The sequence below is a fragment of the Manis pentadactyla genome, chromosome 8 (assembly GCF_030020395.1).
Source record: "Manis pentadactyla isolate mManPen7 chromosome 8, mManPen7.hap1, whole genome shotgun sequence".
Classification (NCBI taxonomy): Eukaryota; Metazoa; Chordata; class Mammalia; order Pholidota; family Manidae; genus Manis; species Manis pentadactyla.
In genome coordinates this window covers 43,480,041-43,496,502 of record NC_080026.1, presented here as the reverse complement: position 1 = coordinate 43,496,502, position 16,462 = coordinate 43,480,041, and the positions used below count along the sequence as shown (strand labels likewise).

Below are 16,462 nucleotides of genomic sequence, written 5' to 3'. Positions count from 1 at the left end.
ATCACCTCACACCAGTAAGGATCGCCAGCATTGAAAAGACTAAGAACAACAAATGCTGGTGAGGATGTGGAGAAAGGGGAACCCTCCTACACTGCTGGTGGGAATGTAAGCTAGTTCAACCATTGTGGAAAGCAATATGGAGGTTCCTCAAAAACTAAAAATAGAAATACCATTTGACCCGGATATCCCACTCCTTGGAATTTACCCAAAGAATATAACTTCTCAGATTCAAAAAGACAGATGCACCCCTATGTTTATCGCAGCACTTTTTACAATAGCCAAGAAATGGAAGCAACCTAAGTGTGCATCAGTAGATGAATGGATAAAGAAGAGGTTGTACATATACACAATGGAATATTATTCAGCCATAAGAAAGAAACAAATCCTACCATTTGCAACAACATGGATGGAGCTGGAGGACATTATGCTCAGTGAAATAAGCCAGGCGGAGAAAGACAAGTGCCAAATGATTTCCCTCATTTGTGGAGTATAACAATGAAGTAAAACTAAAGGAACAAAATAGCAGCAGACTCAGAGACTCCAAGAATGAATTAGTGGTTACCAAAGGGGAGGGGTGTGGGAAGGCGGGTGGGGAGGGAGGGAGAAGGGGACTGAGGGGTATTATGTTTAGTACGCATGGTGTGGGGGATCACAGGGAGAACAGTGTAGCACAGAGAAGGCACATATTGGATCTGTGGCATCTTACTACACTGATCGACAGTGACTGCATTGGGGTGTGGGTAGGGACTTGATAATATGGGTAAATGTAGTAACCACATTGTTTTTTCACTCTATCAATCATACCTTAATAAAAAAAATTTAAAAAATAATGAATACCTGCCAAACATTGTATTTAATTAATGAAAGAATCAGTTAAGATATTGCCAGTAGTTCATAGGAAAATTCCAAGAACCAAAGATACATATATTTATTAATTAAAAAAAAATTACCACAGCTTTAACAGAGCTATGAAGAGTGCTGGGAGGACCCACAGGGAAACCAGTTATGGAAAAGGAACATTCAAGTGCTTGACGGTTGAGCTGTAACTTGAACAGTAAGCCAGATTTCACTAGAAGTGAGCAGGGGTAAAATGAATTTACAAGTGATGCGAAACTGGCTGGATACAATTTATCCAGTTGAAATACAATTAATCATGCAAAATTCACTTGCATGCCTTTGTAGATACTTGCATTCTATCAGTTATCTACAATTTATAGAGTTGCAAATAGCTCAAAGACAATAAATGGCCAGAGTACCCATGGAATCAGATAATCCAGAAGGCTCTGTTGGCAATGTCTCATTAGGTGTTGAAGACACCTAACAATCCTTTTTATTCATTTCAGTCTTTCAGTTACCAGAAATAGGCCATAGATCTGTTTCTGAGCTTCCTAGCAGCCAAATCAAATAGGAAACAACCTCAAGATTCAGTGTCTATAAAGACAGACACGTACTAGTAGTTCACCAGAAGTTCAGCTTCTCATTGCATTGAGCCAGGTTCTCTTTCAGAGAGGAGCCTGATCAGGGAACCCAGTTAAGTGGAAAGCAACCTCTTCCACAATATCCCTACTACAAGTGCAGTGATGACTCTGGTGTAGCTGCTTCCATAAGCCAGGGTAGTGGTTCTCAAAATGTGGCCCCAGACCAGCAGCATCAGCCTCACCTGGGAACTAGTCAGAAATGTGAACTATTAGGCTCCACTGACACTCCGGGTGGTGCTCAGATCTCTGTGTTTTTACAAGTCTTCTGGATGAATCTGACGCTGAAGTTTTTGAATCATGAGACAAGGGTTCTCAACCCTGCCATCATGTTAGAATTACCTGGAAAACTTTTAACACAATATCATGCCTGGGCCCCACCTAAGACCAGTTATATCAGGACCCCTGTGTAGGGCCAAGTTATGTATGTTTTTAAAGCTCCCCAGATGTTTTACTGGGGAAAGATGTAGAGCAGGATGGAGGCCCACTGCTGTGCAGTCCTTTCATGCAAGGAGAGGCCAACAGATGTTCCATCTTTTGCTCTAGAGAAATCCAGACTTGTACTTGTAAGGCTTATATAAGGTAATGTATCTTCCTTCCCTCCTTCCTCCCTCCCTCCCTGTCTCCCTCTCTCTCTTCCTTCCTTGTGATCTCCCCTCCTCTCTTCCTTCCCCCTCCCTCCCTCCCTTCCTGCCTTCAGCACTGAGCGTTTACTATGTAGATTGGCAGAGTCCAAGTCCCCATAGATGAAAAAGCACATTAGGCACCATTGGTTCCTGATCTCAAGGAGTCAGTACCTAAATGGGGACTGATGGCAGGCAAGGCGTGTTGGGAATGGGAACAGCGGGTGGGGGGAAGGCCCTCCTCCCATGCTCCATCCCTGTCTGAGGCTGCTGCTCTTCTTGGCAGGCTGTCTGGGGCTGTGGGACAACGTGAGCTGCTGGCCCTCCTCTGCTCTGGGACAGACTGTGGAAACGGAGTGCCCCCGATTCCTCCGGATGCTCACAGGCAGGAAAGGTAACCACTCAGCCCCGAGAGATCTGGCTAAGGGGCTGTGGGGTAGCTCTCTGTGTCGGGCCTGGCCTGGAGGCATGAAGCCAAGAAAGCTTCTTTGGGTACAAGTAGTGAGTGAAATGATTGGGGGGAGGAGTGTTTGTTGGGAATTGGAAGCCTTGCTTGAGGGTGTAGGGTGGGCTTGATTCTAAGGGTCAGGCAACGGGTCAGGAGATGATAGACTGGGGAGGTGATAAGGGAGGTTGGGTTTGCTCCTTTCTACCCCACACCTCCATTTAGGGGCTCCCCTCCTCCCTTCCATGTCTCTGTCCCCTGCACAATGAGGCCCTTGCTCTAGCCCTTGTGTCTGGGTCCCACCCCTGCCACAGCCTGGCCTTCCAGAACATTTACCTTCTCTGTGTCCATTATGCTAGGCCCTGCAGATAAACTCTGCCCTCCCCAGAAGCCCCTGGCCTCCTGTAGCCCGAGGAAGGCTGCAGTTCACAAAGACTTCCTCAATTTCAGGGAGAGAAGTGAGATTTTCTCAGACAGGGAACTAACATTGGCTGAAGCTCCATTATGTGCCACACATTTATATATAAGTGAGCTCATTTAGTCATCACAAACCCCCTGCAAATCACAGACCTTTTCTCCCCAACTTGATCCAGTTAAGAGTAATAATAACAGGGACTAAGAGGGGCTTAGCAGTTTGCCTAAGGTTCACAGCTAGGAGATGGAAAGAGCAGGGCACAGACTCAGATTTCTGGCTTCAAAACTGGCGCTCTGTCCTTGAGGCCATGGTCAAGGTGGGCCTCCGGCCTTTGTAGGCAGGGGGCGACACTGGGTGAGAGCAAGGTGGTTTTGTGGCCTTTGGCCCCTGCCTGCAGTGGGGTCCCTTAATGTCTAAAGCCTGGCTTAGCCCTGCTGCCCCTCCCTTCACCCATGTGGGTCAGGAAGGCTGTCTGATGAGGCCCTAAATAAGAATGAACCAAAAAAGATGACTTAACACTAAAATCCACCAGTCTTCCAAAGCCAGGTGGGAAAAGATGACTGGCACAGAAATGAAGACCATGCAGTGTGGGAGAGGAGTGCAAATTCTTCACCCTGAAACTCTCCAGTACACACAGGCACACATACTCGTACAGGCACATGCAAACACACGTACACACAGAGATTTGGGGATCATAGTGCTGTAGCTCACTGTCCCTCTTGGCTTCACTTAAAGCTCCATGCATGATATAGGAATTGGAGAGGGCCTGGGGAGACCAGTTTGAACCCCACTCCTCCACTTACTGCTAGATAATGCTAGCTGCTGGAAAAGACAAGCCCCCCAAATCCCAGAGCCTTCATACAGTCCCTGCCTGCCTAAGGACCAAAACAGGCATTCTTGATGAGCAGGAAACTCTTCTCTATGTGGTGATTCTGGTATCCCCCCACATCTCTCTGCTTGTGATTTTAACACACAGCGTTCAGGCTGACTGGCAAAGGGAGAAGGACCCAGAGCATCACACAGAGGGATTTTGAAGGACCAGGACTGCAAGTGATACCACTTCTGCCCACATTGCCTCTAGCAGACTCAGTCAGACTCAGACTTAGGTGCCAGGGACAAGGGGAAATGTGATCCAGCTGGGTGCCAGTCTCTGCCTCAGGGCCCAAGTTATTCATCTTCTCTGAGCCTCGATTTTCTCACCTGTAAAATAGGGAGAATAAATAATGCCAGTCCTGTAAGGCCATGCTTGGAAATAAATTTCCAGTATCTTCCTTTGTCTTTCCTCCCCTCCCCAAAATCCCTCCATATGCACACACATGCCACACACTTACCAACAGTCATTATCCTCTGGCATCATCCCTCCATGTCTGTATCTGAGTCCGTGAAGTTCAGGACACAGATTAATCCAGTGTCCTAGATAGTCCAGTGTCCTGTAGCAACATACCGGTCAGGGGCAAGGCCAGGAATGGACCTGGTCTCGGGCTCCCCATCCAGTGCTCCTCCCTGGCTGGCCAGGTTCCCCTGATGGAGAGAATGAAGCTCTCCTCCTTTTCCAACCCTCTCTTTGCATGCTTTCCAGAGCTAGTGCCCCCACATCCCCCATTACCCTCCCTCCTACCATTATGTAGAGGGGCCAGACAGATCCTTGCTCATTGCCACATCCCTCCACAGTCAATTGCTTGAACTCCTGCCTTCCTCATAAACTAGAAGCCCACTGTCTCCTTGAGACTCTCTTAACACTTTAATTGCTCAAGACCCACTGGGAATCACCCAGGGGTGCAGTTCCAGGTCTGAACGCTGTCCAGAGGGAAGCTGGGGACCTTTGCCTACCTCCGCTGCAGTTCTCCATACTGCCACTTGGTGTTGCTGTGGGGCTGCAGGACCCGTCTTCCTGAGAGGAGACGAAGGGGCTGGAATCTACACAGCCGCCTTGTTCACACAGAGGCCCAGCCGCAGAAGTTCTCTGCATAACCCCTGGTGGGGCAGAGGAGACACTCTGCTCCCTTGCAGTGGGGGGTAAAGGGGGTAAAAGGCACGCTGCTCACTCCCAGCCCCAGGGCCAGGGCACTGGCCAGCCCAGGAGCACAGATGAGGACTGGTCCAGCTTCAGTCAGTCACCAAGAATCATCTTGCCCCACCACTTTCCCAGCCCCATAGATCCAAGTGGGTGTGGGTGAGGTCTAATTAGATTCCAGCCCCTTCTTCTCCTCTCAGGAAGGAAGGCTTCCCTTAGTGAGATCCCACAGAATTACAGGGTTCCCCACCCCAAGCCAAGGAGGAGCACCTAGTGAGGACAAGCTGGTGTTCTGGGCCCTTCCTTTTAAAAGAAAATAATAATAATAAGTTAATTTTTTCTCAGGGCACCCCAGACAGGATGGGTACCATGTGACTAAAGAAACTGCAGGCTGGATTCTGCCCCAGATAGTTCTCTGCTTGTGTGTGCCAGGGCCTAGAATGTTCCCTCTAAGATGCATTCCTTTGATTCTAAAAGGGCACTGGTCCTCCAGAGTTCCTTATTAAAAACACACGTCCCAGGCAGGGTCAGGCCTTGGCCTTGTTTCCCTCCTATTCTTGTGGGGATTGGAGCCTTAAAGCAGTAGAATCTTTTGAGAGTCAGATAAAAGCTTTGTACTGGTGTTTCCCCAAACTGCACATATGTATAAGCACAAAAATTCTGTCTGTACGTCAGGATCCTTGAGGTATACGTTGACCTGAACCTGGGTAAGGAAACTTGCCTATTAGGAACTGGGCCCAGAGGAAGTGGGTGGTGTTGAAGGGACTCCAGAGAGAGCCCAACCCTTGTTCCTCTGCACGTCTGCACCTGGCCTGGGTCACCTGCAGTGTCTCTCTTGGGAACCCCGTGGGTCAGTGAGAAGGCCCTAAAAACAGGCAGCTCAGGCTCTAGGTTTGTGCTGTCTAATGACCAGTTCTGGGGTCTGGAGAGTGTGTGTTCTCTTAATTCAGCTTCCCATCCAACTAACCTAAATTTGACCACGTCTTTCTTGCCTGACAACCTAGCTCCCTGGACTGACTTACAGAAATCCTCTTCCCCTCTCCAAAATTCCAAGACTCCAGCCCCACAACTCCTGGTCTTTTTTAGGAAGGCCAGAAAGAGAAGGTGGAGTAACTGTGACTGCTTCACACCTGACAGCAGCCTGGGCATTCAGTGAGCTATGGTTTCGTGCTCAGTCCTGCAGTGTGGGCTGTCATTCCCACATGGCACAGAAACGTGACATACCTGAGGTCACATGGTGACCAAGAGGCACTCCTGGGTTTTGAACTCAGATACAGCTTGTTCTAAATCTGTTTTCTAGGCCTTGTGAGCTGCCATAGGCCAGGCATGCCTAGAGCCCAAAGGCCATGGTCTTTTGCTGAGACAGGGACTGTGGGTGTAGGGTGAGGGCCTCTGGAAAAAGCAAGGCAGGATATTTGCAGTCAGAACAATGTAACTGCATGCAAGGAAACTCCCTACCAAAACTCTGTGCTAAACATTAAGCTCTAGAGTCATTCTTCAGTGAGATCAGTTAATATTTCCCAGATAAAGAAGAGTAGCACATGTTTTTATTACGCTAATCACTTATAATCATGTTGTAAGATTCAACTTTACTGTGCGAAAAGGCCCAGGCCTCTGTACTGTCTTTCCTCCTTCATATCTGATGAGGTGATTTTGCAAATTGGAGAGCTAATTTAGCAAGTAAGCCCAGGCATAAACAACATAGTAAAAGGCAAGAAGGATTCTACCTTAAATATAAGATTGCATTTTAATACCCAGGAAGTTAAGAAGCAGGATTCTTAACTTACTCTTTAGCAAACAATACCTCAGCCCACCTTGGGAGCTGGGCAGGCAGCCTTGTTTAATATGCTCCCAGACCAAGATGCTAGTATCTCAGAGAAAAATCATCAGAGCAGAAAGGTGCTTATGTTAAGTTAATTCTAAACATTCAAGGACCATTTAACAAGTCCACACCCCTAAGGTTTTTTTCATGTTCCCAAAAATCCTCAACTGCCTATAAAACCCCTAGACAATGCACCACCCTGGAGTCTTTTGTCCCCTCCTGGCATGAGCCAGGAGCTCTGTCCTTTCACTTTATCTCTAAATAAAAGCCTGTACCTTGCTCTCCTACCTTGAGTGTTTGTGAAGCTCATTCTTCGACTTTGTGAACAAGAACCCTGGCATCATTGCTAGAAGCTGTCCCTGGGACCACAGGGAGAGGATTGGGCTAGAGGGCAGTACAGAGATGGGACATGTCCTGGCTGGGCTTTGTTGCCCAATTCTAGGCCTTGGTTTTCTCATCTATAAAATAGGCCAGCAGCCTTCCACTCACTGGGGCACTGTGATTAGATCAAAATCTGTACATTAGCATAGTGGCTGGTTCTGGAATTGTCAGCCATGTTTCTCCAGCTCAATGGAAACTGTTTGACACTAAACCCTGTGGGCCAGACCCTGGGGACTGTTGGAGAGGAGCATGTCAGGCCCAGCTGGGGTGGTTAAAGGATCCCTGGACAGGCTGTGATGAATTAGAGCAGAAGGGGCCAGCTCCTGTCTCCAGGCCAGGATCAGCTCCAGGCAGCCCTGCAGCACCCACAGCAGCCAGACCTGGGGACCAGAGCTTGGCCCTCCTCGGCACCCCAGGATAGAGGATTCAGCTGGGACAGTCAGTCCAAGCTGGGAAGTTTTTCCTGATAGCTTTCCAACACATCCTTTTTGGATGGCAGCAACCCTTCCCCAGTCTTGGGCTCCTGCTCTAAAAGCTCCTCGTAAAAGAGCTCCCAGCAGGCTCCTCATCCCTACTCATTTGCTTTTCTGGGTGGGCACCAGGGAGCCTCTGGAACTCATCACCTGCTAGGCAGGAAACCATAGCCACCCTCCCACCACCTTGTGGAGGGTGGGGGCTGCAGCCATGCGCTGGAGGTGTGGGGTGGAGCCAGGAGCTCTGGGGAGTACTGGAGTTGGCTTGTAGTTTATAATGCAGAGGTGTGGCCTCATCATCCTGGCTAATGGACTAGTAATTCCTTCCTTTCTGTGAGGGTGGTTGCCTAGAAGGCATTATCTCAGTACCACTCTGGGAAGCCAGGCATGAAGCTAGATACAAAATAGAACTTCTTTGGTGCAGGAATAGTACCAGGAACCTGGGAAAAGTTCATTATGGGAGTGGCCAGGCCCTTGCCAACCACGCCAGGTTCTCAGGGGATCCACCCACCCACCCATTAAATGGCAGCAGGATCTGGGAGCAGGAAAAGAAAGAGTAAGAAAGGGGAGTAGAGTGTAGTGTCTGGCTAAGCATAAGGGCCGGAGTCCCCAGGGTGCAGATCCTATCTCCCCCATTTACTTGGTGTGGTCTTGAGCGATTCATTTACTCCCAGCTGTAAAGTGGTTGTAGTATTTACATGTTAAAATATATTTTACTATAAAATAACAGCACCTACCTCATGGCCCAATTAGTATTAAATGAGTTAATACCTGTCACATGCTTAGAACACTGCCAGGCATATAGTAATTACTGTATTATTACAGTAGAGGATGAAATTTTATAATTGAGTAAATACACAATCATGAGAGTATGAGACATTTTTTTTTGTTAGGGGTATGTAATCAAAATCACTTGCGGCTACTTTTTTTTTTTGAAGCAAAGTAAAGTTTTATTTAAAGTTACTTAAAGAGAGAAAAAGTGCAGCAAGCATGCTCAGAGAGGAGAGGCGCCCTGAAAGGTTGGAGAGAAAGAGTTTAAGATTAAAAGATTACACACTTAGAAAGTGTGGGCGACCTCAGAAAGAGGAGCACCCCGAAAGGCTGGGGATTCCCCCTTTTAAGGATTCTTCAGGAATGTGACTAAGGCCTGGGGGTGCAGACCTGTTAAGTGGTCTTTGAATACCTAGAATTAACTTAACACAAGTAACTTCCTGCTCTGATTTCTCCCTGGGATACCCGGGTTCTTGGTCGGGGAGCATATCAAACAGACTGCCTGCCCAGCCCCAAAAGTGGGCTGAGTTATTGTATGCTAAAGAGTAAGTTAGGAATCTTACTTCTTAACTTCCTAAAATACAGTCTTTAAGATGGACGATTCCTGCCTTTTACATGTTGTTTACAGCTGGAACTGCATGCTAAATTAGTTGCCTAGGTTACACACTACTTGATTAGGGCTGGAAGGAGAAAAAAAACCAGCATTTAGGTAAAGTTAAATAAACTGGGCCTGTATGAGTAACATAATAAAGACACGGGGTACGCTGAGGTATTCTCCTTTATCTGAATATTCAAACATTCCAGGCCAAGATGCTCCTGGCTTTTTTTTTTTTTTTGAGAGGGCATCTCTCATATTTATTGATCAAATGGTTGTTAACAACAATAAAATTCTGTATAGGGGACTCAATGCACAGTCATTAATCAACGCCAAGCCTATTTCTCAACAGTCTCCAATCTTCTGAAGCATAACAAACAAGTTCTTACATGGTGAACAAGGTCTTACATAGTGAATAAGTTCTTACATGGTGAACAGTGCAAGGGCAGTCATATCACAGAAACTTTCGGTTTTGATCACGCATCATGAACTATAAACAATCAAGTCAGATATGATTATTCATTTGATTTTTATACTTGGTTTATATGTGAATCCCACATTTCTCCCTTATTATTATTATTATTTTTTAATAAAATGCTGAAGTGGTAGGTAGATGCAAGATAAAGGTAGAAAACATAATTTAGTGCTGTAAGAGGGCAAATGTAGATGATCAGGTGTGTGCCTATAGACTAAGTATTAATCCAAGCTAGACAAGGGCAACAAAACATCCACGGATGCAGATTTCTCTCAAAACAGGGGGGGTGAGGTTCTAAGCCTCACCTCTGTTGATCCCCAATTTCTCTCCTGATGGCCCCCCTGCGACTGTGCCTGTCTTAGGTTGTTCCTCCCTTGAGGAATCTTACCTGTCTCTGGCTAACCAGTCATCTTCTGGGGCCATACAGGGAAATATAAAGTTGGTAAGTGAGAGAGAAGCCATATTGTTTGAAAAGGTTAGCTTTTTACTTCTTTGCAGATTTATGCCCTGTGGCTTCTATGCCCAGCATTTGTCTTGAGGTATCTTTAGCACTTGGAGGAATTATGATACTCGGTAAATCCGATATGAGGCATGAATTCTATTTAAGGGTTGTAATTAGGAAGGAAGAAGAAAAGCTATAGAGGTAGCAGATGGAAGAAAACATGGGAAGATTGATTATTTCTTTGACATATCTTCTTGTAGAGTAACTTAAGCATGTATAGGTTTTAAACTACTAATTAAATTGCACACACACATTAACATAATAGGAATACAGTTACATAACCAAAGCGGATCTATAATTACCAGCCATCTCCCATGAAAGCAAGAAAACCAGTTAGGCACCCTAGGCATTTGTGAAAATTTGTCTATGATATGATGGATATTGTCCAACTGTACTTGAACAGTCTGAGAGAAATCAGACAAATTAAAGCAGCCCATTCCTGGGAACTGTTCACATCCCATATGTTCTTTTAACAATAGATAGTCTGTAGTTGTAAGATTTTGGAGCGCTACAACTTGCACTTCTCCTAATTCTTGGTTGAGTTCCAACAGTGTAGATACAGTCAAATTTGTTGTTTTACTGTATGCACAGGCCAGCTTAAATATCTCCTTCTTCATTCCAATGGCAAGTCCAGGAACTGGTGGGATGAATGCAGCTACAATTGCAGCATCACCTGGATCTTTGTTGAGGTTTTTTGATGATCATCTTCTGGTATGACTCTTCCAGAGAGTGCTGATGTTGGAAGTTCTTCTTCATATCATATCTTAGTTCATTTTCTGGGTAGCCAAATTAGGCTTTGATCCTCTGTATAAACACAAACAGACCCTTTGCGCACACTTTGATCTGCCCTTTATACCATTGTGTAGAACTCACTGGAGGTCACCACACAGGAACTGCTTTTTTTTTTCTTTTTTTTAAGAGAAAAGAATACTATCAGAAAAGTGTACCTCCATAGCCGATCATCTGACACCCTTTAAGTGATCAAAATTAAGGATATTTAAAGGATGCATTAATCGTTGATTACAGTTAGTTTTATCCTATCAGGGAGTAATCCCCCTTTTCTTTCTTTCTATTTTTTTTTTGTTATCTTCAATCTACACTTACATGAAGAATATTATGTTTACTAGGCTCTCCCCTATACCAGGTCCCCACTATAAACCCCGTTACAGTCACTGTCCATCAGCATAGCTAAATATTGTAGTCACTACTTGTCTTCTCTGTGTTGTACAGCCCTCCCCTTTCTCCCACCCACCATGCATGCTGATCTTAATACCCCCCTTCTTTCTCCCCCCCCTTATCCCTCCCTACCCATCCATCCTCCCCAGTCCCTTTCCCTTTGGTACCTGTTAGTCCATTCTTGGGTTCTGTGATTCTGCTGCTGTTTTGTTCCTTCAGTTTTTCCTTTGTTCTTATACTCCACAGATGAGTGAAATCATTTGGTATTTCTCTTTCTCTGCTTGGCTTATTTCACTGAGCATAATACCCTCCAGCTCCATCCATGTTGCTGCAAATGGTAGGATTTGCCCTCTTCTTATTTCTGAGTAGTATTCCATTGTGTATATTTACCACATCTTCTTTATCCATTCATCTACTGATGGACATTTAGGTTGCTTCCAATTCTTGGCTATTGTAAATAGTGCTGCGATAAACATAGGGGTGCATCTGTCTTTCTCAAACTTGATTGCTGTGCTCTTAGGGTAAATTCCTAGGAGTGGAATTCCTGGGTCAAATGGTAAGTCTGTTTTGAGCATTTTGATGAACCTCCATACTGCTTTCCACAATGGTTGAACTAGTTTACATTCCCACCAGCAGTGTAGGAGGGTTCCCCTTTCTCCACAGCCTCGCCAACATTTGTTGTTGTTTGTCTTTTGGATGGCAGCCATCCTTACTGGTGTGAGGTGATACCTCATTGTAGTTTTAATTTGCATTTCTCTGATAATTAGCGATGTGGAGCATCTTTTCATGTGTCTGTTGGCCATCTGTATTTCTTTTTTGGAGAACTGTCTGTTCATTTCCTCTGCCCATTTTTTAATTGGATTATTTGATTTTTGATTGTTGAGGCGTGTGAGCTCTTTATATATTCTGGACGTCAAGCCTTTATCGGATGTGTCATTTTCAAAGATATTCTCCCATACTGTAGGGTTCCTTTTTGTTCTATTGATGGTGTCTTTTGCTGTACAGAAGCTTTTCAGCTTAATATAGTCCCACTTGTTCATTTTTGCTGTTGTTTTCCTTGCCCTGGGTGATATGTTCAAGAAGAGGTCACTCATGTTTATGTCTAAGAGGTTTTTGCCTATGTTTTTTTCCATGAGTTTAATCGTTTCATGGCTTACATTCAGGTCTTTGATCCATTTTGAATTTGCTTTTTTTTTTTAGATAATTATTTTTTATTGAAGGGTAGTTGACACACAGTATTACATTACATTAGTTTCAGGTGTACAACATAGTGATTCAACATTTATATACATGATAATTCTAGGTACCAGCTATCACCATACCAAGTTGTTACAATATTTTGACTATATTCCTTATGCTATACATTACATCCCGGTTACTTATTTATTTTACAATTGGAAGTGTGTACTTTTTTTTGGTTGTTGTTGTTAGGGCATCTCTCATATTTATTGATCAAATGGTTGTTAACAACAATAAAATTCTGTATAGGGGAGTCAATGCTCAATGCACAATCATTAATCCACCCCAAGCCTAATTTTCGTCAGTCTCCAATCTTCTGAAGCATAACGAACAAGTTCTTACATGGGGAACAAATTCTTACATAGTGAATAAGTTACATGGTGAACAGTACAAGGGCAGTCATCACAGAAACTTTTGGTTTTGCTCATGCATTATGAACTATAAACAGTCAGTTCAAATATGAATACACATTTGATTTTTATACTTGATTTATATGTGGATACCACATTTCTCTCTTTATTATTTTTAATAAAATGCTGAAGTGGTAGGTAGATACAAGATAAAGGTAGAAAACATAGTTTAGTGTTGTAAGAGAGCAAATGTAGATGATCAGGTGTGTGCCTGTAGACTATGTGTTAATCCAAGCTAGACCAGGGCAATAAAACATCCACGTATGCAGAAGATTTCTCTCAGAACAGGGAGGGTGAGGTTCTAAGCCTCACCTCTGTTGATCCCCAATTTCTCACCTGATGACCCCCCTGCGACTGTGCCTGTCTTAGGTTGTTCCTCCCTTGAGGAATCTTGCCCGTCTCTGGCTAACCAGTCATCTTCCGGGGCCATACAGGGAAATGTTAAGTTGGTAAGTGAGAGAGAAGCCTTATTGTTTGAAATGGTTAGCTTTTTATTTCTTTGCATATTTATGCCCTGTGGCTTCTATGCCCAGCATTTGTCTTGAGGTATCTTTACCACTTGGAGGAGTTATGATACTCGGTAAATTTGATATGAGGCACGAATTCTATTTAAGGGTTGTAATTAGGAAGGAAGAAGAAAAGCTGTAGAAGTAGCAGGCGGGAGAAAACATGGGAAGATTGATTATTTCTTTGACATATCTTCTTGTAGAGTAACTTCAGCATGTATAGGTTTTAAGCTACTACTTAAATTGCACACACACATTAACATAATAGGAGTATAGTTACATAACCAAAGCATACCTGTAATTACCAGCCATCTCCAGTGAAACCAAGAAAACCAGTTAGGCACCCTAGGCATTTGTGAAAATTTATCAATGATATGATGGTTATTATCTAACTGAATTTGAATAGTTTGAGAAAAACCAGACAAATTAAAACAACCCATTCCTGGGCACTGTTCACATCCCATATGTTCTTTTAACAGTAAATAGTCTGTAGTTGTAAGATTTTGGAGGGCTACAATTTGCACTTCTCCTAATTCTTGGTTGAGTTCCAACAGTATAGATCCAGTCAAATTTGTTGTTTTACTGTATGCACAGGCCAGCTTAGATATCTCTTTCATTCCCATGGCAAGTCCAGGAACTGGTGGGATGAGTGCATCTACAGCTGTAGCAGTGTGTGGATCTTTGTTGGGGTTTTTTGATGATCATCTTCTGGCATGAGTCTTCCCGAGAGTGCTGATGTTGGAAGTTCTCTTTCATATCGTATCTTAGTTCATTTTCGGGGTAGTCAAATTAGGCTTTGATCCTCTGTATAAACACAAACAGACCCTTTGCCTACACTTTTATATGTCCATTATATCATTGTGTAGAACTCATTAGAGGTCACCACATAGGAACTGCATTTTTTTTTTAATCATTAATCTACACTTACATGACGAATACTTTGTTTACTAGGCTCTCCCCTATACCAGGTCCCCCCTATATACTCCTTTACAGTCACTGTCCATCAGCGTAGCAACCTGTTGTAGAATCACTACTTGTCTTCTCTGTGTTGTACAGACCTCCCCTTTCTCCCACCCCGCTATGGATGCTATTCTTAATACCCCCCTACTTCTCCCCCCCTTATCCCTCCCTAATCACCCATCCTCCCCAGTCCCTTTCCCTTTGGTACCTGTTAGTCCATTCTTGAGTTCTGTGATTCTGCTGCTGTTTTGTTCCTTCAGTTTTTCCTTTGTTCTTATATTCCACAGATGAGTGAAATCATTTGGTATTTCTCTTTCTCTGCTTGGCTTGTTTCACTGAGCAAAATACCCTCCAGCTCCATCCATGTTGCTGCAAATGGTTGGATTTGCCCTTTTCTTATGGCTGAGTAGTATTCCATTGTGTATATGTACCACATCTTCTTTATCCATTCATCTATCGATGGACATTTAGGTTGCTTCCAATTCTTGGCTATTGTAAATAGTGCTGCGATAAACATAGGGGTGCACTGATCTTTCTCATACTTGATTGCTGCATTCTTAGGGTAAATTCCTAGGAGTGCAATTCCTGGGTCAAATGGTAAGTCTGTTTTGAGCATTTTGATGTACCTCCATACTGCTTTCCACAATGGTTGAACAAGTTTACATTCCCACCAGCAGTGTAGGAGGGTTCCCCTTTCTCCACAGCCTCGCCAACATTTGTTGTTGTTTGTCTTTTGGATGGCAGCCATCCTTACTGGTGTGAGGTGATACCTCATTGTAGTTTTAATTTGCATTTCTCTGATAATTAGCGATGTGGAGCATCTTTTCATGTGTCTGTTGTCCATCTGTATTTCTTTTTTGGAGAACCGTCTGTTCAGTTCCTTTGCCCATTTTTTAATTGGGTTATTTGTTTTTTTGTTTGTTGAGGCGTGTGAGCTCTTTATATATTCTGGACGTCAAGCCTTTATCGGATGTGTCATTTTCAAAGATATTCTCCCATACTGTAGGGTTCCTTTTTGTTCTATTGATGGTGTCTTTTGCTGTACAGAAGCTTTTCAGCTTAATATAGTCCCACTTGTTCATTTTTGCTGTTGTTTTCCTTGCCCGGGGAGATATGTTCAAGAAGAGGTCACTCATGTTTATGTCTAAGAGGTTTGTGCCTATGTTTTCTTCCAAGAGTTTAATGGTTTCATGACTTACATTCAGGTCTTTGATCCATTTTGAGTTTACTTTTGTATATGGGGTTAGACGATGGTCCAGTTTCATTCTCCTACATGTAGCTGTCCAGTTTTGCCAGCACCATCTGTTGAAGAGACTGTCATTTCGCCATTGTATGTCCATGGCTCCTTTATCAAATATTAATTGACCATATATGTCTGAGTTAATGTCTGGATTGTCTAGTCTGTTCCATTGGTCTGTGGCTCTGTTCTTGTGCCAGTACCAAATTGTCTTGATTACTATGGCTTTATAATAGAGCTTGAAGTTGGGGAGTGAGATCCCCCCTACTTTATTCTTCTTTCTCAGGATTGCTTTGGCTATTCGGGGTCTTTGGTGGTTCCATATGAATTTTTGAATTATTTGTTCCAGTTCATTGAAGAATGTTGCTGGTAGTTTCATAGGGATTGCATCAAATCTGTATATTGCTTTGGGCAGGATGGCCATTTTGACGATACTAATTCTTCCTAGCCATGAGCATGGGATGCGTTTCCATCTGTTAGTGTCCCCTTTAATTTCTTTTAAGAGTGACTTGTAGTTTTCAGAATATAAGTCTTTCACTTCTTTGGTTAGATTTATTCCTAGGTATTTTATTTTTTTTGATGCAATTGTGAATGGAGTTGTTTTCCTGATTTCTCTTTCTGTTGGTTCATTGTTGGTATATAGGAAAGCCACAGATTTCTGTGTGTTGATTTTGTATCCTGCAACTTTGCTGTATTCCGATATCAGTTCTAGTAGTTCTGGGGTGGAGTCTTTAGGGTTTTTTATGTACAGTATCATGTCATCTGCAAATAGTGACAGTTTGACTTCTTCTTTGCCAATCTGGATTCCTTGTATTTTTTTGTTTTGTCTGATTGCCGTGGCTAGGACCTCTAGTACAATGTTAAATAACAGTGGGGAGAGTGGGCATCCCTGTCTAGTTCCCGATCTCAGCGGAAATGCTTTCAGCTTCTCGCTATTCAATAT

The 16,462-nt window shown here is 43.8% G+C and overlaps 1 protein-coding gene across 2 annotated transcripts in view; it reads left to right on the top strand.

Annotated features, from left to right (window-relative positions):
• The window catches only part of SCTR (secretin receptor), a 95,630-nt gene that overhangs the window by 40,363 nt on the left and 38,805 nt on the right, over positions 1–16,462 (top strand). For both annotated transcript variants that reach the window (XM_057505696.1, XM_036886610.2), the window contains exon 3: positions 2,385–2,492. In XM_057505696.1, the coding sequence (XP_057361679.1) occupies positions 2,385–2,492 (108 nt within the window). The remainder of the gene's footprint in view (positions 1–2,384; positions 2,493–16,462) is intronic.